Source organism: Asparagus officinalis, chromosome 3, assembly GCF_001876935.1.
Source record: "Asparagus officinalis chromosome 3, Aspof.V1, whole genome shotgun sequence".
NCBI classification, from domain to species: Eukaryota; Viridiplantae; Streptophyta; class Magnoliopsida; order Asparagales; family Asparagaceae; genus Asparagus; species Asparagus officinalis.
The window spans coordinates 62,756,801-62,779,433 of NC_033796.1; the positions used below are offsets into that span (position 1 = coordinate 62,756,801).

The following is a 22,633-nucleotide window of genomic DNA, read 5'->3' on the forward strand; positions in this document are numbered from 1 at the left end:
ATATTTTTCAATTAAAGCAGGGCTATTTAGATATTGTTCGTAATGGGCATTGCTTTCCTCTGGAGGAGATGATGCACGGTCACGAGAAAGAGGGGCTTTACCTTTGGAAGTTCTAGGGCGTTTGCTAGAGGTACTAGCCATGGATTAAAATGAAACCCTAGAAAAAGAAATGAGAGAAGGAAGGGGTTATACCAAGTCGAGGAAGACTGAGTGCAGACGATGACTGCAAGAGAGGACGAGTCGACCGGTGATGATGAGTCGGCTGGAGATGAGGGTCGACTGTAGTGAAGGAACGGCTGGAGGAAAGAAAAGAAGGAAAGAGGATTAAAGAAGAAGATGAACTAGGGCTTTTGATATGGGATTAACGGTCAAGATTTGGTCAAAATGATGAGTGTAGGGTCAGGATACAGGTAGACAAACGGGTCGGGTCTATATAACATCTCAAAACCAAAACCGAAAGAAATAGATACAGGAAAAGAGTCTCCCGACGGTAGAAGGTCGACTTGGAGTCGACTACACATTGTGAGTCGACCTCAAGCCGACTCACAATGTAGGTCGCCGACTCACAATGTAGGTCACAAGATTAAATAAGCTTAAATATTTATAAAATATTTTAAACAAAAAAATAGCAACAAACAACAAAAAAAAACAAATAATTTATTGAGAAATTAAGCTGTAAGTATAGCACGTTAATATGTAAGTATAGCACGTTAACCTGTAAGTATAGCACGTTAATATTAAAGTATAACACGTTAATCTGTAAGTATAGCACGTTAACCTGTAAGTATAGCACGTTAATCTATAAGTATATCACGTTAATATGAAAGTATAGCACGTAAATCCGAAAGTATAGCACGTTAATCTGTAAGTATAGCACGTAAATCCGAAAGTATAGCACGTTAATATGAAAGTATAGCACGTTATATTGAGAGTATAGCACGTTAACCTGTAAGTATAGCATGTTAACCTGTAAGTATAGCACGTTAATATGAAAGTATAGCACGTTATATTGAGAGTATAGCACGTAGATCGGTAAGTATAGCACATTATATTAAGAGTATATCATATTAAGAAGTATAGCACGTAAATCCGAAAGTATAGCACGTTAATATGTAAGTATAGCACGTTAATATGAAAGTATATTACGTAAATCCGAAAGTATAGCACGTTAACCTGTAAGTATAGCATGTTAACCTGTAAGTATAGCACGTTAATATGAAAGTATAGCATGTTATATTGAGAGTATAGCACGTAGATCGGTAAGTATAGCACATTATATTAAGAGTATATCACATTAAGGAGTAAGTATAGCACGTTATATCGAAAGTATAGCACGTTATATTAAGAGTATAGCACGTTAAGGAAGTATAGCACGTTATATTAAGAGTATAGCACGTTAAGGAGTACGTATAGCACGATATATCGAAAGTATAACACGTTAATCTGTAAGTATAGCACGTTAATATGAAAGTATAGCACGTTAATCTGTAAATATAGCACGTTAATATGAAAGTATAGCACGTTAATCTGTAAGTATAGCACGTTAACCTGTAAGTATAGCACGTTAATCTGTAAGTATAGCACGTTAACCTGTAAGTATAGCACGTTAATCTGTAAGTATAGCATGTTAATCTGTAAGTATAGCATGTTAATCCGAAAGTATAGCACGTTATATTTATCTGTAAGTATAGCACGTTAATATGAAAGTATAGCACGTTAATATGAAAGTATAGCACGTTAATATGTAAGTATAGCACGTTAACCTGTAAGTATAGCATGTTAATCCGAAAGTATAGCACGTTATATTGAGAGTATAGCACGTTAATCCGAAAGTATAGCACGTTATATCGAAAGTATAGCACGTTATATCGAAAGTATAGCACGTTATATTAAGAGTATAGCACGTTAAGGAGTACATATAGCACGATATATCGAAAGTATAGCACGTTAATCTGTAAGTATAGCACGTTAATATGAAAGTATAGCACGTTAATCTGTAAGTATAGCACGTAAATCCGAAAGTATAGCACGTTAACCTATAAGTATATCATGTTAACCTGTAAGTATAGCACGTTAATATGAAAGTATAGCACGTTATATTGAGAGTATAGCACGTAAATCCGAAAGTATAGCATGTTAATATGTAAGTATAGCACGTTAATATGAAAATATAGCACGTTAATATGAAAGTATATTATGTAAATCCGAAAGTATAGCACGTTAACCTGTAAGTATAGCATGTTAACCTGTAAGTATAGCACGTTAATATGAAAGTATAGCACGTTAATATGAAAGTATAGCACGTTATATTGAGAGTATAGCACGTAGATCGGTAAGTATAGCACATTATATTAAGAGTATATCACATTAAGGAGTAAGTATAGCACGTTATATCGAAAGTATAGCACGTTATATTAAGAGTATAGCACGTTAAGGAGTACGTATAGCACGATATATCGAAAGTATAGCACGTTAATCTGTAAGTATAGCACGTTAATATAAAAGTATAGTACGTTAATCTGTAAGTATAGCACGTTAATATGAAAGTATAGCACGTTAATCTGTAAGTATAACACGTTAATATGAAAGTATAGCACGTTAATATGTAAGTATAGCACGTTAACCTGTAAGTATAGCACATTAATATGAAAGTATAGTAAGTTAATCTGTAAGTATAGCACGTTAACCTGTAAGTATAGCACGTTAACCTGTAAGTATAGCACGTTAATCTGTAAGTATAGCACATTAATATGTAAGTATAGCACGTTAACCTGTAAGTATAGCACGTTAATATGTAAGTATAGCACGTTAACCAGTAAGTATAGCACGTTAACCAGTAAGTATAGCACGTTAACCAGTAAGTATAGCACGTTAACCAGTAAGTATAGCACGTTAACCAGTAAGTATAGCACGTTAACCAGTAAGTATAGCACGTTAACCAGTAAGTATAGCACGTTAACCAGTAAGTATAGCACGTTAACCAGTAAGTATAACACGTTAACCTGTAAGTATAGCACGTTAAGTATAGCACGTTAATCTGTAAGTATAGCACGTTAACCTGTAAGTATAGCATGTTAATCCGAAAGTATAGCACGTTATATTGAGAGTATATCACATTAAGGAGTAAGTATAGCATGTTATATCGAAAGTATAGCACGTTATATTAAGAGTATAGCACGTTAAGGAGTACGTATAGCACGATATATCGAAAGTATAGCACGTTAATCTGTAAGTATAGCACGTTAATATGAAAGTATAGCACGTTAATATGAAAGTATAGCACGTAAATCCAAAAGTATAGCACGTTAATATGAAAGTATAGCCTGTTAATCTGTAAGTATAGCACGTAAATCCGAAAGTATAGCACGTTAACATGTAAGTATAGCATGTTAACCTGTAAGTATAGCACGTTAATCTGTAAGTATAGCACGTTAATATGAAAGTATAGCACGTTAATCTGTAAGTATAGCACGTTAATATGAAAGTATAGCACGCTAATCTGTAAGTATAGCACGTTAACCTGTAAGTATAGCACGTTAATATGTAAGTATAGCACGTTAACCTGTAAGTATAGCACGTTAATATGAAAGTATAGCACGTTAATATGAAAGTATAGCACGTTAATATGTAAGTATAGCACGTTAACCTGTAAGTATAGCACGTTAATATGTAAGTATAGCACGTTAACCTGTAAGTATAGCACGTTAATATGAAAGTATAGCACGTTAATATGAAAGTATAGCACGTTAATATGTAAGTATAGCACGTTAACCTGTAAGTATAGCATGTTAATCCGAAAGTATAGCACGTTATATTGAGAGTATAGCACGTTAATCCGAAAGTATAGCATGTTATATTGTAAGTATAGAACGTTAATCTGTAAGTATAGCATATTATCGTGTAAGTATAGCACGTTAAGTATACACGTTAATCCGAAAGTATAGCTGATAATCTTCTCTTCGGAGAACTTAGCGATCCTTAAGGGAGCTTGAGGGTAGATGATTCTTATGATATCATGAGAATAATAGAGGTGTCAAACAGTACAGGGGAAAATGCACGTCAAAGTATCCAGATTTCGGGCAGTGAGTCGACTCATACATATACATGAGTCGACTCATCAGGTTGAGTCGACCTTTGCCTGTCATGAGTCGACTCATAAAACCAAGCCTAGTTCGCATTTTGGCTCTGACCAGTCGACTCATAATGTAATGAGTCGACTCATCATTTAATGAGTCGACTCATAATTTTATGAGTCGACTCATCAGTTATGCTCATCAGTTATGCTATTTATGCGTTTTTCCTATTTGGGTTGGGCTTGGTTATTTAACGTGCTATACACTTTTGTTATTTACCACTTTGCGACCCTATTTACGAGTTTAATGAAGAGAGATTAGATTGTAATTGAGATTAGATTGTTATATTAAGAGTATATCACGTTAAGGAGTAAGTATCGCATGTCTTTCATTGACATAGGATACATACAAAATTATGACAAAAAGTAAAAAGACCAAAAGTATAGCATGTCTTTCATTGATAACAAACACATAGGATACATAAAAAATCATGACAAAAGTAAAAAGACCAAAAGTATAGCATGTCTTTCATTGATAACAAACACATAGGATACATACAAAATCATGACAAAAGTATAGCATGTCTTCTATCCAAAAGTATAGCATGTCTTCTAACCAAAAGTATAGCGTAGACTATATCTAGTCTGCAATAGGCTGTCTACATGTTCTACGGTTGTGACCATACTGTTGACATCTACTACATTTTAACTCTTTGGCCGGATTCAATCCCGAAGGAATGCGCTTTGTCCTTGGTCTTCCACGAAGAATTGAAGTTGTTGGTGGCCGAATCACCATATTTTCATCATCTATATATGGCTTGTCATCGTCAGGAATTGGGTATATCGGAAAGGAGTAGCATTTGCGGTATGTCTCCGCACTAAAGTAGTGGGAAATATAGGAGTAAAGGGTGTCCATATTCTGTCGAATAGCCGTCGCCGCATGTTTGCAAGGTAGCCCGACAACTTGCCATTCACGACAAGTGCATGTGCGTTCATTCAAATCTACTTCAACGGTGGGAATATCATACACCTTGTACCTTCCGGTAGTAGAAGGAATTGCAGAAAGACAGCGTGATTGCTCATTGATATGAATAAGGTGCTCTTCCACAGTAGGAACAAATATTGTGGTCCACTTTTGTGATGCCTCCCGCCTTTCAAAACTCATCCTCATCATTTTCTTGCGGATATTATCAATTGTTTGGGTAATTGGCAAATAACGAGCTTCTTTGATCCAAGAATTGAATGACTCCGCTACGTTTGATGTCAACCATCCATATCTACATGCATGTCAATAAATAGTAAGTATAGCAGGAACATATATCTTGAAGATTTGCATTTGAAATTTTGTAAAAACTTTAATTTTAACCTCTTCCCAGGAAAATAACAATTAGCCCAATTTTCTGGACTCATCCTTAACATTTCATAATAGGCGATCTCTGATTTGTTCCGTAGCTCGTTGCATTCATTGTTATAGGCATGAGAAGTGTATGCATAAGCGGCCCTCTTCATAATTTGCACACATTCATCTCGTAAAGGTGGTGTAATGCCTTTTTTCGATAAGTTATTCTTAAAATTAGCCAAAAGATGACGAATACAATAAGAGTGATGTGACCATGGAAAGCATTTCTTCACGGAATTCTGAAGTCCTTTGTCCCTATCAGAGATTAACACCAGTTCATCATCTGGAGTATATGGATCTTCATCATTGAAGAGAATGTCTCGAATGCATTCTAAAAACCATTCCCAATTACTCTCATTTTCCGTGACGCATATGCAAATTGCTACGGGAAACATTCCACCATCTCCATTTAGTGCAGTTGCGGCAAGTAAGGTTCCTTTATACCTATAAAAGAAAAGAACAATCATGAAACAAAGTATAAAATATATGAAGTAGTACATTAATGCAAGTTTTTATTAGATTGAACTCTAACATACCTATCAAAAAGATGTGTACCATCCAAGAACAATATTGGTCTACATCCCTCCATAAACCCTTTCCAACAAGCATAATAAGACACAAATACTCGTGTAAATCTTCCGTCTTCATGCTCTAAGTGAACAATTGATCCCGGATTGGTTTCTATAACTTTATCCTTATACCATCGGAGTTGGTCATATGAAAATTTAGTATCACCATACAATTCACGTTGAGCTAGCTCTTTTCCCCACCAAATTCTATGATAAGGGACGTCCAAACCAAATTCCATTTTAAGCTTCTTTTGGAAATCAATTGGGCGATAAGTGGGTTGTTCCTTCAATATGGTCTTGAGTTGATTAGCATTCCACTTATGAGATGCCCGTTGATATCCTTCCTTTCCTATGCCTCCTCCCAAGCAACTATGAGAACTACATATTTTTTTCACATAGAATCGATCACTATCTCTACGACGGGTGCAATGAACCATCCATTCGCAATTTACGGCCTTACATTTTGCTGTCACCCTTTTGCGTTCAATTTTTACAAATTCAAAGTTAAATCCTCGTGCAATAGAGTAATTGCTTAAACTCCGCCGACAATGCTCAACATCATCAAATTCTTGACCAACACTTCTAATAGAATTGTGCCATGCAATAGGAATCGTATTAGAGCTCTCAACTTCCCGAGACATATTTTGTGAATACGATGGATTTTGTGAACGAGACACATGTTCGTCACTAGAGGGGATATACGGATTACTGCATAGAAAATTGTACAAGAGTTAAGAAAGTGATAATGTTAAAAGTACGAAACTATATCAATAGTGTAAATTACCTTATATGGACATTGTTAGCTTGTATCCCAAATAATATGTCTCGATTCATCTCAGCGTTCATGACAACAATATTCTCCTTGCAACTTCGATGTACATTGACCATTATCGAGACATCAGCATCATCACATACACGAACATAAATTTCTTGCGTGTGGGGTACTTTGTAAGTCAACTGTATCGTGCTTGCACTACAAGCAATTAGGCTTTGCACTGCAACGGCCAAATCTTTGTAACCCCCGTTGACATTTAATTCTAAAAAGTGATTGTGTCCTCTAAAATCCGTCAATGCACAATACAATTCTTCATCCATCTATATTTATCACCAAAAATAAACTAAATTTGACTAAATTTTACCAAAACTAACATTTTACCAAAATTGACGAATTTAATAATTTTTATGAACTCATTTAACTAAATTTGACTAATATTTAACTAATTGTTATGAATTCATAAAGAATAAAGAATAATGAGAAATTAGTGTGAAATAATTATGTGAAATAACTAATGTGAAATAATTATGTGAAATTAATGGGTGGTTAATTACAAAACCTCATTTAACTAACATTTTACCAAAATTGACGAATTTAATAATTTTTATGAACTCATTTAACTAACATATCAAATAATTATCATGATTAAAATGAGAAATTAATGCTATAAACTTGATAGTTGAGTAAATTGCAAGTTTGTACCTTCAAATGCTAAGAAAGTTGGTGAGAAATAATTGCTAGGTTATAGGAGAGAGTTATTAAATGATGGGTTAAAGGAGAGTGTTCGGTTATATTAATGGGGTGAGAGAGATAGAAGACGGAGAGAGAGAGAGAAGACGGAGACGGAGAGAGATAGAAGACGGAGAGAGAGGGGAGGAGGGAATTTTACCGCCACTTTTCTCTCTCTCTCTTTCTCTCTCTACATTTTTTTTATTTTATTTGAGGGGGGCCCACCTACATGAAAGTTATAAGTGGAAGGTTATTATTGGAATTTTAGAAAAATAAATAGTGGGACCCACATATGAGAGTATGGTATTTTAGAATTGGGTTTAAAAATAAATACAAAAAGTACATTGGACTTAAGGATACAAAAAATAGTACTTGGGTTTAAAAATAAATGGGAGTAAACAAATGGACCTAAAAGTAAAAATCCCATATTTTTAACAATGTACCAAATGGGAAAAGGAGTAGAAGATTTTTTAGGAGAATATAAATATCTTTAGAATCCATCTCAATTACAATGTTATATAATTACCACAATGGACAATATCAAAATCTTGTAGACTGTAGATCAGTTATAAATTTCTGTTAAAATTCATACCAGTTCATGTCAAAAAAATCTCATACTAAGCACAATGTCTATCAATCAACTTCATTATCACCAATATAAAAGTATGTTACAAAATCTATAAAAAAAATCAATGCATAGGCTACAAAATAGATCACTATACAAAGCATATGAGCATGCCTAGTTTAAGAAACAAAGCAAATAATCAAGAGATCGTCGATATCACTATCATCATCAATATAATATGGTCATTGTTATAACTATCATCAAATTGTTGATATCATCTATAAGACGATCCAAAGTTTGTCCTCGGCCATGCAGATTATTCAGAGTCAACCATTAAATGATGTAATACTAATTCCCCAGCCAATTAGCTTCCCTAATCTTTTCTTTCCTGTTACAGAACTTATTTCCAAGTAAAACTACTGCAATTATACTTTATACCTACCATAATTCTATTTGAAAATAGAATTTGGATATGTCTAGCAGCAAATGTAACAAATATTAAGAATAAAAAATGTTTTAAAATTAGCACGTAATGCCAAATGTTCCCGCATTTGCAAAATTGAGGGTATTTAAGTGCATGATTTAAAGATTTTACGTTGTTTCTAAGAAACTTTTTAGAGTGTATACATGTTGCGAGAAACAAATAAGGGTTATATAAGTGCAAGTTTAAGAAACGTTAGGGCATATAAGTGCTATAAAAAATAAGTGAGGGTATATAAGTGAGAAGTAGGCCAAACTATAGGGTGTTAAAATGCAACTAAGCCAATAACAAATTATTGAATTGCCATTTGGAAACACATTTTCTACAACAAAATACAGTATAAAATACAGATGTAGAAATAATTTCCTACGTCGAATGCTCAATGTAGTGCAATATTCAATATGGACAATTATTCATGGTTAAAGTGTTAAGCGGGTGTTTGATTCAAGCAAATTTTTGGGATATGAGGTGGATTTCAAATTCTAGGATCAAAAATTGGGTTTTTTTAGGTTTTTTGGATTCCATAACTTGTGTTTGTTTCAATAATTATTTTAGAATGTGAAATCCCAATAATATAAAACGCACCCAATTTTTAGAATTTGCCAAATCCTCTCCAATGCCAAATCCTCTCAATTGGAGAGTGATAGGCAAAATCTGCAAGCGCACAGACTCGTTGTAGCTATCAAGGTCGATCCCACAGGGACTAGGGTTAACTACTCAGTTTCACGTTTTCAACTAGCTAAATCAATGAGTAAATTAGAAGAGATTAAATAAAAGAAATAAAATAAACAGCTAATTGGATGGAATTCAATATAATGAAGGACTAGGATTGGGTTATCACCACAACTTAGGTGTTCAATGATGAATTATTTTAATTCTTGGTGTTGGTTTAATCTAGAAAGGATGAATTAGCCTAAATTAATCTAAAGCCTCTTTCAAGGTCTAAAGATCGTGCCTAATTAATCTCAATTAACCTACTTTTGTGGAATTAAGATTAAGTTAAACCCATTAAGCTTTATGCTAATCCAAATCAAATCCCCAAGGAATCTAGCCTACTTTCGTGGTTCGAGCTCCCTGCTTAATTTCTAGAGATCTGGTATTAATCTTCACCTTTCAGTCCTTCAATTAATTACCTATGATTGCTAATACGGTGATCAAGCGAATCAACAAAATTAAAACCCTAGAATTCAAGTTTAAAGATTGAAACTTTCACCAAGAACCTATATCAATTCATCATCAATCACCAAAAAATTGGGTTCTTTCCCAATCCTAGACAAGAAATCTACTCACACATGATTGGGATAAGAGAATACATCAAATAATTATGCAAATCAATCATAAGAAGAAATAAATCAAAGAGAGGAAAGAATTAACCCGTATTTTAATTGAGATCTTTAAAATCAAAACTTGCAATCCAATTTTGTACAAGAAATTAGTGTTTTTCTTCAATACTTTAACTCCAAAATAATTGCTAATTGATGGCTAAGAGAACATAACAAAAGATATCCAAAACCCTAAGTCAAAACATATATTTATATGTCCCTAAAAATCTGGAAAATAACTAATTCCCGCATCACAGGTGTGGTCTGCACCACACCAGGGTGTGGTAGGGGCTGTTTTGCTAATTTTGTGCTTGTTTCTTCAGTTTTTGGTATTTTGGCTATAACTTTTGCGTCCGGCCTCGGAATGAGGTGATTCAAATTGAGTTGGAAATCTGTTGAAGAGATCTACAACTTTCATCATTTGAGTTTTTCTTGATTCGAACTGCATCATGGTCGAAATTCCAGTTCTTCATACTCGTGCATCCATTTTCTTCACGAACCATTCCTTCGAAATCTTGTTGTTGCTTCAAACTCTTGTATAACTTCCAACGATCATCAAATATTTCAATCTTGAGCCAATACCTACATATAAGAACATAAACCACAGTAGTATCCTCGATCTAAACACGAAATATGCATTAAACACTCGTAAATCATGCTTGTAACACACTAAGATAATGCATATTTTACGTGTTTATCAACTCCCCCAAGCTTAGACTTTTGCTTGCCCTCAAGCAAATAAACAATAAAAATTAGGAGGAATGAAAGCCAAATAGAGTAGGGATCACTCCCTCATCAATACTTTAACCAATATCAAACATATCACAAAACAAATACTTTTCATCGGGACTTAACAAATTAATTTCCAAAACTCTCAACAAAATCACATTTCAAAATTTATTTACGATCACAAGCGTCACAAGTCAAGGATAGCCATCCTATCCAATTCTCAAGTCAAAGTAGGAAAAAGAAATTCATGTAACTAGCTTCAATCCCAAAGTACTAAAATTAAGACCTTCAGGTAGTTAAATTGGTAGACCTCACTTTAGGATAAGTGGACTCTCAATCTCTCATGTGTTTAAGGATGGGATTGTATCGCTCAAAATTCTTCCGAATGAATGTATTCAATCCATAAGCTTGCATTTCATCTTAATTCTCCACCACTTCGAAAACTAATGCATGCAACAAAATCATGAGATCTTTTATTTGGTTGTAATGGGGCTAGGGTCAAAAGGGTAGGATAGATATTTGGTATTGGTTGAAAGCCTATCACTAGTGGAGCTATGATTGCAAAAGATTATATCTCAAAGTAAGATCAATGACATCTACACAAACTCCATCGTCTATTAAAGAACTTCTTCCAACTACTCCTTTTAGTATGCCATAATAAATTCTTTCGACACCCGCAATTACATACACCATAAAGATGACACTTTATTCATTTTTTTCGAATTAGTTTTTTTTTTCTCTTTTTTTTCGAAAGAATTATGAAAAGGGAAGCAAACTCCTACTTTCACACCCCCAAGCTTACACCACATTACTCACATAACCCATTGTATCATAAAATATGCTCCACTAGCTTAGGCAATGGGTAAGGAATAAAATCGGGTTTTGAAGGTTACATATGTGGGTTTAATCAACAAAATTAGGCTCATAAGCTCAAGGGGGCTAATCAAAGGGAATAATAGTGCATGGTAGGCTATTTGGCAAATGTGGACTATAAACAAAAATGTGCCTCAATCACCTTTTATGCATACAAAAGTTATATGTGGCCTTGAAGAGATTCAATGCAAGTTCTAGTATCCTACACCATTGGAGAATATCACACAAGAAAAGAAAATAATGATTGGATATGTAATGCATCCAATTTTAGGCTCAAAGTCTCACTGGTTTTATTTGTCTACCAAATTTAATTTCCCTCTTGTCTCAATAGAGTAATGGTTATGATGCTAGCCACATAAACGCTAAAACCTATAAGACAAGAGAACATTCAAGTCTGGTTCTCCCATATTGTAAACTTGTAATAAAAAAACTTTGAGAATCAGTTGAAAGATGGTATAAGAAGTTGCCAAGTCCCGATTAATAAGCATCTATTTAATTCAATGATCGATAAAGGTTAAGCATTCATGTCATCATCAGGAAATCATTTCCCTATTTTGGTTTTTTTTTGAATTAAGAAACAAAGCAAAAGAAAAACTAAAAGAAAAGAAAAATAGGCAATTATAGACAGGCAATCAATGAATGAACAACCCACACCCCCAAGCTTAAGATCGACATTGTCCTTAATGTAAAAAGATAGAAATTAGTGCAAGGGTGCAGAGGACATACCAACTCACTAGTCAGAAGGAGGCGGCGCGAAGGCATCCTGTCGGAGCTGCCGCTCGTGAAAAGACTACATCATGTAGTGTATAGAGTCTAGTAGTTGTCCTTGATGTTGTTGCTCTTGCTCGATGGCACCTACACGGTTAGTAAGAGAGGCAAGAGAAATATGGATAGCTGATAATTCCGCTGACCAATCAGGGTGATGGAAAGAGTTAGTTCCCCTGGTAGGCTCAGCCTGAATAGGGATCGGGGGTACCGTGTCAGCATCCTCAGCTGGTACAACCTCATGACCATCACAAATCACAAAATCAGATGTTAGGTAGGACCAATTGGCGTGAACATGGATGGTCGTGCGATCAGGATCAGGGAGTGGGAAAAGATAATTATCCTGAAAACATAAACATAACCTATTGCCCTTATTACTAATCAATTTCATATGTAGACAAGCATCGAGGTTAATGGACGCACTAGGGCTTAATGGATGAAGTCCATCTACAAATTCTCCTAAACCCATCCCGTAAGCTAAAGTGATAATCAAGCCACCTAACACAATTCTTCCACTTGTTTCTCTCGCTGCACGACACATATGATGAATCATAAAAGCTCCAGTGTCAACCTTATGTCCCTCAACCATGGCACATAAAAGATAGAGCTCTCTCTGACACATGACTCCATCACTCTCACCTCGACCAAAAATGGTGAAAGCCATGAACCTCTGTAAATATCTAAAGCATGGGTTATAAATAGCAGAGGCTCGTGACAAAGAGGGATCATAGCTTCTTTGAGTGGTAGAGCGTGCGATAGAAATCCAAAAGGTGGTCAAGTTAAAATTTTTAGGAACAATTCTGGCCCCACCCTCCGGAAAACCAAATATCTGATTTAAATGAGCTAATGTAATTGTGTGAGACCGGTTAAATAGCCTAAAAGTGATTTTTCCTTCCTTTACCCCCTCACCATTAAATAAAACAGCATCAAGAGAGCTCAAAAATTCGAGAGTAATACGCTCGTACGTGGGATGTTTAGCCTCTACAAAATTTAACCAATCAACCCGTCTTAGGAGGTATGAAACATCATCCCATAGGCCTAACTTACGCAAAAAATTCTTATCCAAGTAGCGGGTACTCAAAATTCCCCGCTTAACCAGTGTATTATACCTATTTTGTTGTTGTTCATTGACAAATTCAATAGCATGAGGATTTTGGGGAGGTTGAGAGTTACCTTTGCGTCGTCACACTGTAGAAGTTGAAGCTTCCTGACTAGGCTGTCCGTGCTTAGGTCCCATGTAGCCTTCCGAACGAGAATTGACAGCAGATTTTGAAGGCAGTTGCTGGCTGGCGTGAAATGGAGTTGGTGTTGCAGCGGCGAACTCGAAACAGTAGTGGGGGATTTTGGTCGGCCGCTGGTTGTGAGGGGATGAATGGTTGGTCTGAGAGTGGGGGTGGTTTCTGCAATGATGAAGGGGAGAGAGGCCTGGTTGCGGTGATGAAGGATGGGGGCGGTGGTCGTTGTGGTGAGCGGCATCGGAGATGACGGCGCTGGCTGATTCGAAGAGGTGAAGGCGGTGTAGATCGGTGCTCTGGTCGGGAATCGAAGAGGGGCGGCCGGAGATGCACCGGCGTGCGGTTGCATGCGCGTGTGATGACGAGCTCGGAGTCGGGGATCTGAAGAGGGGCCGGCGCGTTCGCTGATCGGAGAGGGGAATCGGTGTTGGTGGTGAGGGAGACGGCGGTCGCAGGTGATTGCCTGAGGATGGATGAGCGTCGGTGATCGGCGATCGGTCGGCAAGATGCCGGTCGGAGAGGGGATGTTGACTTTGCTGATGAGCGGCTTGGTCGGCGTTGAGACACGAAGGATTGGGGTGGTGCCGATGTGGTCGGAGTGGGATGAAGTATGGGGCGGCGGATGATTTGTGGTGGTTTAGGTCGAGAAGAGGGGTGGGTTTTTGAGGGATTTTTTCGCGTTTTGTTTTTTTTTTCTTTTTAACCTAGCGGACCGAAGCCATAGTGTGGTGGACGGTGTTGGTAGAGTCTGAGCAAAAAAAAATTCTGTGAAAACCAGGGTTGCTGCGGCCGATGGGGTGGGTGTATGGGTGCGGTAGAGTCTGGAATTCTTCTTCCTGTGCACCATGGGTGTGGTGTACACCACCTCTGGGTGTGGTAGAGTCTACCATCCCATTTTAACTCCTTTTTCTGCAGTTTTTTTGAAAGAATTGTTCTCCCTTCTTCTCACCTGCATGATTGAAAATGTTATAAGTTAAAATTATGCCGATCCAATTGCCTAAAAAAATAAAATAATAAAAAAAAATAAAAAATGAAATAAAATAAAATAAGATAAATAAAATGGATGAAAACTTGGGTTGCCTCCCAAGAAGCGCTCGTTTATGGTCATGAGCTCGACCCCTTTTTCTTTTAATTATCCGACGAAGGGGGATCTGAAAGGGTATACGTGACCCCTTTCTCGTGTTGTTCCCCTACAATGTAGTGCTTCAATCGTTGCCCATTCATCTTGAAAGATCTCGTTGTTTCACTCCAAACTTCAACAACTCCACTAGGAAAAACCTCACGGATTTGAAAAGGCCCGGACCAACGAGATTTGAGCTTTCCCGGAAAAAGCTTCAAACAAGAGTTGAAAAGTAGCACCATATCTCCTTGATTAAACTCTCTTCGAAGAATATTCTTGTCGTGTCATCGTTTAGTCCTTTCTTTATAAATACAAGCATTCTCATACGAATCCAAACGCAGCTCATCTAGCTCATGAAGTTGAAGCTTTCTTTTCTCACCTGCGGTCTTCATATCAAAATTTAGGAGTTTGATAGCCCAATATGCCTTGTGCTCTAACTCAACTAGGAGGTGACACGATTTTCCTTATACCAATTTGAACGGTGTCATACCTATGGGTGTTTTGTAGGCAGTTCGATAGGCCCATAAGGCATCCGTGAGTTTCATAGACCAGTCCTTTCTCAAACGATTAACTGTTTTCTCCAAGATACTATTGATTTCTCGATTCGAAACCTCCACTTGACCCCTAGTTTGAGGATGATATGGTGTGACAACTTTATGAGTGACCCCATATTGTCTTAAAAGAGCTTCGAATTTTCTTTCAATGAAGTGTGAACCTCCATCACTGATCACCGTTCGTGGCACCCCAAATCTTGGAAAAATAACGTTTTTGAATAGTTTTACAACAACTTTAGCATCGTTGGTGGGGTATGCTATCGCTTCTACCCACTTGGAGACGTAGTCCACCGCCACTAAAATGAACTTGTTGTTACACGACGTACCCACTTGGAGACGTAGTCCACCGCCACTAAAATGAACTTGTTGTTACACGACGACGGAAACGGTCCCATGAAATCTATTCCCCACACATCAAAGACTTCAATTTCCAAGATGGAGTGTAAAGGCATCTCATGTCGCTTCAAAATATTCTCGGTCCTCTGACAACTATCACAAGATATCACAAACTTTCTTGCATCTCGGAAAAGACTCGGCCAATAGAAACCTGATTGTAGAACTTTTGCAGCTGTCTTTGAAGTGCTTGCATGTCCTCCGTAAGAAGATGAATGGCAATGATGGAGAATACTTGTAACCTCATTTTCAGGAATGCACCTTCTAAACATCCCATCAACACACCGTTTGTATAGAAATGGTTCATCCCAAAAATAATACTTCAAGTCAGCAAAGAACTTCTTTTTCTGTTGATAGCTCAGATCTGGAAGCAAGACTCCACACACTAGGTAGTTGACGAAGTCCGCATACCATGGTGCATCCAATCTTTCAATGGCTAACAACTGATCATTCGGTAGTTCATCCTCCTCCCTATCATGTGATTCTGGTTTCATCCTTGACAAATGGTCTGCCACCAAATTTTCCGTCCCTTTCTTGTCCTTGATCTCTAGGTCAAATTCTTACAAAAGTAGTATTCATCGGATCAACCTAGGCTTGGCATCTTGCTTGCTTAAAAGATATTTGATGGCGGAGTGGTCGGTATAAACGATAACTTTGGACCCCACTAAGTAAGACCTGAACTTGTCAAAGGCGAATACAACTACTAATAGCTCATTTTCAGTGGTAGCGTAGTTAACTTGGGCTTCATCAAGAGTACGACTAGCATAATAAATTGCATGAACTATCTTGTTCTTCCTTTGGCCCAACACAGCACCAACCGCATAATCACTTGCATCAGTCATGACTTCAAATGGGAGATTCGAGTCCGGCGGTTGCATAATAGGAGCTGTTATCAATGCTTCTTTCAACCTGCAAAAAGCATCAAGACATTCATCAGTGAAATCAAAGGTAGCATCTTTAAGAAGAAGGTTAGTTAAGGGTTTTGAAATTTTTGAGAAATCTTTGATGAAACGCCGATAGAAACCGGCATGTCCCAAGAAACTTCTTACTCCCCTAACCGACGTTGGTGGAGGCAATTTTTCAATGACTTCCACTTTTGATCGATCAACCTCAATTCCACGCTCAGACACCTTGTGCCCTAAAATTATTCCATCCCTTACCATAAAGTGGCATTTCTCCCAGTTTAGGACTAAATTAACTTCTTCGCAACGCTACAAAACTCGAGACAAGTTAGATAAACAACCATCAAAAGTAGTTCCATACACGGAGAAGTCATCCATAAACACGTCCATAATATCCTCTATAAAATCAGAGAAAATGGCCATCATACATCGTTGAAAAGTGGCGGGGGCATTGCAAAGACCAAAAGGCATGCGCCTATAAGCAAAGGTCCCATAAGGACAGGTAAAAGTGGTCTTTTCCTGGTCACTAGGATGGATAGGAATTTGAAAAAAATCCTGAATAGCCATCTAAATAACAAAAATATGAATGCCTAGCCAATCTTTCCAACATCTGGTCTATAAAGGGAAGTGGAAAATAATCTTTTCGGGTTGCCTTGTTCAATTTCCTATAATCAATACACATCCTCCAACCCGTAACCGTCCTAGTAGGGATAAGTTTATTATTCGCATTCTTAACTACGGTCACACCTCCCTTTTTAGGAACCACATGAACCGGGCTAACCCATTCACTATCAGAAATAGGATAGATTACCCCAGAATCTAGTAGCTTAAGCACTTCCATTTTAACCACTTCTTTTATGTTAGGATTTAATCTACGTTGGTGTTCCATAGAGGGTTTATGATCATCTTCCAAGAGAATTTTATGCATGCAAATTGATGGATTAATTCCCTTATTGTCGTTCATGGTGTATCCTATGACCTTGCGATGCATCCTAAGTGTTCTAAGCAACTTATCAGTTTTATTTTCATTCAGACATGCATTCACAATCACAGGATAAGTAAAATCAGGGCCAAGAAATTCATACCTTAAAGAGGAAGGGAGGGGGTTTTAATTCTACCTTTGGTGCATTTCCTTTTCACAAATAGAACCTTTTGGCTCTAGTATCAATCTTTCAAGCTTTGCATTTCGAAGTGGAGCAGTTGATGTTGATTCTAAAGATTGAGCATACGCGGCTACCTTGGGGTCTTCATCATTTATTGAACTGTCGTATACCAAACACTTCTCAAGTGGATCAGCTGAGTTATGGTTTGCAACTTGCTCATGGGTACACTTGTCAATGACGTCAACCATGTAACAAATTTTATCAGTTAGAGGGAGTTTCATAGTATTGCTTAAATCAAATTCTACCGTCTCCCCTCCAATATTTAGAGAGAGCCTTCCATTTTTAACATCGATTATAGCACCTACAATAGCAAGGAAGGGTCTTCCTAATATAATTGGAATGTTAGAATCTTCTTCTATTTCCAAAATAACGAAATCAATCTGGATAAAGAACTTACCGACCTGGATAGGTACATCTTCAAGTATACCTACCGGATATTTTACCGATCGATCCGCCAATTGGAGTGATATCGTGGTTGGCTTCAAATCACCTATGCCAAGCTTCTTACAAATAGACATCGGCATCAAACTTACGCTTGCACCTAAATCACACAAAGCACGGTTAATAGAGACATTACCAATAACACAAGGAATAGAAAATGAACCTGGATCCTTAAGCTTAGGAGGCAGCTTATTCTGGATGATAGCACTACACTCCTCAGTAAGGGCCACAGTCTCGTATTCTTCCAACTTCTTTTTTTTAGATAGGATCTCTTTCAAGAACTTAGCATAAGAAGGCATTTGAGAAATAGCTTCAGTAAACGGGATATTGATGTGCAACTTTTTTAAAATCTCCAAAAATTTTCCGAACTGCTTTTCTAACTTAGCCTTAGCTAACCTTTGGGGAAAGGGTAGAGGAGGCTTGTAAGGAGCGGGGGCCACATATTTTTCAACTTTTTCTTCTTCTTGCGTTTGGGTCTCATTATCCACATCTATCACATTTTTATTTTTTTCTTCATGATGACCATCCACCCCATCATTTTCCTTCATCTTGGGTCTCTCATATTGTTTTCCACTTCTAAGAGTTATAGCATTCACATGACTCCTGGGATTTGTCTTGGGTTGTCTAGGTAGCATGCCTGAAGGCCTAGAGGAAGAGCTAACATTTTATGCTAATTGGGTGATTTGTGTCTCTAACATCTTGTTATGCGTAGCTAGGGAATCCATCTTAGAGGCCAATTGTTTTACCACCTCATTTGTGGTTTGTTGTTGCTGCTTAAACTCTTCATTCAATTTTGATTGAGTCGTCACAAACTTCTCCATCATATTTTCCAAATTTGACTTTTGAGAAGGGAAATTGGATTGAGGAGCACGAAAACCAGGTGGACCAAAATTAGATGTAGGCATGGGATTTCCAGGTGGGTTTCTATAAGAAAAATTAGGATGATTCCTCCACCCCGGATTATAAGTATTAGAGAATGGGTCTCCCTTCTGATTAAAGTTATTAACATAGTTAACTTGCTCATTACCAGAAGTATCAATGGATGTGGGGTTTCCTAATTGACATTGAAGTGCAGAATGACCCACATAGCCACATATCGCACATGAAATTGAAGTAGACGCCATAGAATTAATACTCAAGCCTTCGACTTTCTTAAATAAAGCATCAACTTTAGAGGATATATGGTCTAAAGCATCTATTTCATACTTGCCTCCTTTTGATGTCTGAGGAGCACGTTCGTTCGCCCATTGATAGTGATTCTGAGCCATGTCTTCGATGAGAGTGTATGCCTCGTCTATTGTTTTGTTCATCAAAGCTCCTCCTGCAGCAGCATCAATAGTCATCCGTGTGTTGTAAGTGAGCCCATTGTAGAAGGTGTGAACAATTAACCACTTCTCCAGTCCATGGTGAGGGCACATCCTTAATAATTCCTTGTAGCGTTCCCAAGCTTCATAGAGTGACTCTCCTTCCTTCTGTACAAAGCTTGTGATCTGGTTCCTCATCTGTGCTGTTTTACTTGGAGGAAAATACTTTGCAAGAAACACTCTGGACAATTGATCCCAAGTGGTGATGGACCCAGCTGACAATGAGTGCAACCAAGCCCTAGCCTTGTCCCTTAGAGAGAACGGAAATAATCTGAGTCGAATAGCATCATTGGTCACTCCATTAAGTTTCAAAGTGTCGCAATACTCCAAGAAAATCGATAGGTGGAGGTTCGGGTCTTCAGTAGCACCTCCTCCAAACTGATTCTGTTGAACCATTGAGAGCAGTGATGGTTTCAGCTCAAAGTTATTAGCTTCAACATTGGGCCTTGTAATGCTTGACTGTGTGCCTTGAGCATTTGGGGCTGCGAAATCCTTAAGAAGCTGATTTTGATCTCCCATCGTAGCTTGTTCTGTGTTCCTTTGCTCCCTTATAGACCTTCTTATGTTTGCAAGAGTCACCGATAGTTCAGGATTGTTTTCGTCGTTTACTTCTGTTTGATTCCCTTGCATAAAAGAAAGTGAGATGCAAAGAGAAATAAAAATAATAATCTAGTCTAGCTTAATAACGTAAGCACTCAATATTAACACCGTAGTCCCCGGTAACGGCGCCAAAAACTTGATAGGCAAAATCTGCAAACGCACAGACTCGTTGTAACTATCAAGGTCGATCCCACAGGGACTAGGGTTAACTACTCAGTTTCACGTTTTCAACTAGCTAAATCAATGAGTAAATTAGAAGAGATTAAATAAAAGAAATAAAATAAACAGCTAATTGGATGGAATTCAATATAATGAAGGACTAGGATTGGGTTATCACCACAACTTAGGTGTTCAATGATGAATTATTTTAATTCTTGGTGTTGGTTTAATCTAGAAAGGGTGAATTAGCCTAAATTAATCTAAAGCCTCTTTCAAGGTCTAAAGATCGTGCCTAATTAATCTCAATTAACCTACTTTCGTGGAATTAAGATTAAGTTAAACCCATTAAGCTTTATGCTAATCCAAATCAAATCCCCAAGAAATCTAGCATACTTTCGTGGTTCGAGCTCCCTGCTTAATTTCTAGAGATCCGATATTAATCTTCACCTTTCAGTCCTTCAATTAATTACCTATGATTGCTAATACGGTGATCAAGCGAATCAACAAAATTAAAACACTAGAATTCAAGTTTAAAGATTGAAACTTTCACCAAGAACCTATATCAATTCATCATCAATCACCAAAAAGTTGGGTTCTTTCCCAATCCTAGACAAGAAATCTACTCACACATGATTGGGATAAGAGAATACATCAAATAATTATGCAAATCAATCATAAGAAGAAATAAATCAAAGACAGGAAAGAATTAACCCGTCTTTTAATTGAGATCTTCAAAATCAAAACTTGCAATCCAATCTTGTACAAGAAATTAGTGTTTTTCTTCAATACTTGAACTCCAAAATAATTATTAATTGATGGCTAAGAGAACATAACAAAAGATATCCAAAACCCTAAGTCAAAACATCTATTTATATATCCTTAAAAATCTAGAAAATAACTAATTCCCACGCCACAGGTGTGGTCTGCACCACACCAGGGTGTGGTAGGGGCTGTTTTGCTGATTTTGTGCTTGTTTCTTTAGTTTTCAGTATTTTGACTATAACTTTTGCGTCCAACCTCGGAATGAGGTGATTCAAATTGCGTTAGAAATCCGTTGAAGAGATCTACAACTTTCATCTTTTGAGTTTTTCTTGATTCGAACTGCATCATGGTCGAAATTCCAGTTCTTCATACTCGTGCATCCATTTTCTTCACGAACCATGCCTTCGAAATCTTGTTGTTGCTTCAAACTCTTGTATAACTTCCAACGATCATCAAATATTTCAATCTTGAGCCAATACCTACATATAAGAACACAAACCACAGCAGTATCCTCGATCTAAACACGAAATATGCATTAAACACTCGTAAATCATGCTTGTAACACACTAAGATAATGCATATTTTACGTGTTTATCAGAGAGGATTTGACAAATCCCATATATGTGTATGCTTATCCCTCTTTCTATACCATTATATTTTTTTTGTTGGAGGTAACCTCACCAATATAACTATATTCACCCCTCCTATTTTAAAATTTCTTATCGTATAATTTGGGTGTGAATCAAACAAGATATTGCAAATTATAGTATTTGCTTTCCTATAATAATGTTGAACCAAACAAAATATTAGAAATCTCAAAGCATGCATAAAACCATATGGATTTAAAATTTTCTATGATATTACAAATCCTAAAATTTTGGCATTTGAACCAAACAACCCCTAAAGCACTGTGTGTTTGGCAACATTGTAAAATTGAGCGATGATTGAAGTTGGCCTAATTTTAATTTATTTCTTATTTGGCGAATTCTCAAGTTAGAACTGACCCAATTTTTTTAGCTCAAAATTGACACTAAGCCAGTTTTATTTTAGACCAAGGGGGAGCTCGTAATAAAAAACTGTTTTAGCAAAAAACTAGACAAGGACTAATCGTGATCCGATTTTGTGTACTTTGCGAAACATGCTCCGTATGCAACCTTGGTACCCGTATAATCAGACCAAATAAGCTGACCCCAGCTCGAGATCCAGTAACAGAGTGACGCGCTCATCACCGTCATTATTTTCAAGAACAAGGGCAACTTCGTCAATCTCAACGATCCCCGCGCTTCCCCATTTTCGAAATTTCAAGAAGAAACCGCCATGGGACTAAGATCGCGCCCGAATTCCAACGCTCCATCGTCATCGTCCCCAAATCGAAGAAAACGCTCTCCACTTGAATTCGATCTCACTTCACCCCCAAATCCTCAGCGAGCGCTAGATTTCAAATCTCCCCAGACCCCCCCAAATCCCAACCCGCGAACCCTAGTTTCCCAACCTCCGCAGCAATTTCCAACGTCGCAAACCCCAGCTTCTCAACCTCAGCCGAAGATTTGGATCCTGAAAGCCGACGGGTCGCTGGGGGATTTCGACACAAATCTTGGGGATCTTCATCCCGTGACCGTAGAGGCTCTGCAGTCTCTGGCTTCCCAGTTTGAGCAGCGCCA

The 22,633-nt window shown here is 37.3% G+C and overlaps 3 protein-coding genes across 3 annotated transcripts; all 3 read right to left on the reverse strand.

The window, feature by feature from the left end:
• LOC109835200 lies at nucleotides 4,713-6,060 on the reverse strand. Its single transcript, XM_020403185.1, has 3 exons — nucleotides 6,008-6,060; nucleotides 5,439-5,915; nucleotides 4,713-5,349 (listed from the first exon to the last, which is right to left on the reverse strand). Exons 1-3 carry the CDS (start codon nucleotides 6,058-6,060, stop codon nucleotides 4,713-4,715), a joined length of 1,167 nt encoding a protein of 388 aa, XP_020258774.1.
• Nucleotides 17,598-18,722, reverse strand: LOC109835201. Its single transcript, XM_020403186.1, has one exon. The coding sequence runs from the start codon at nucleotides 18,720-18,722 to the stop codon at nucleotides 17,598-17,600; it is 1,125 nt and encodes a 374-aa protein (XP_020258775.1).
• Nucleotides 18,753-19,970, reverse strand: LOC109835202. Its single transcript, XM_020403187.1, has one exon. The coding sequence runs from the start codon at nucleotides 19,968-19,970 to the stop codon at nucleotides 18,753-18,755; it is 1,218 nt and encodes a 405-aa protein (XP_020258776.1).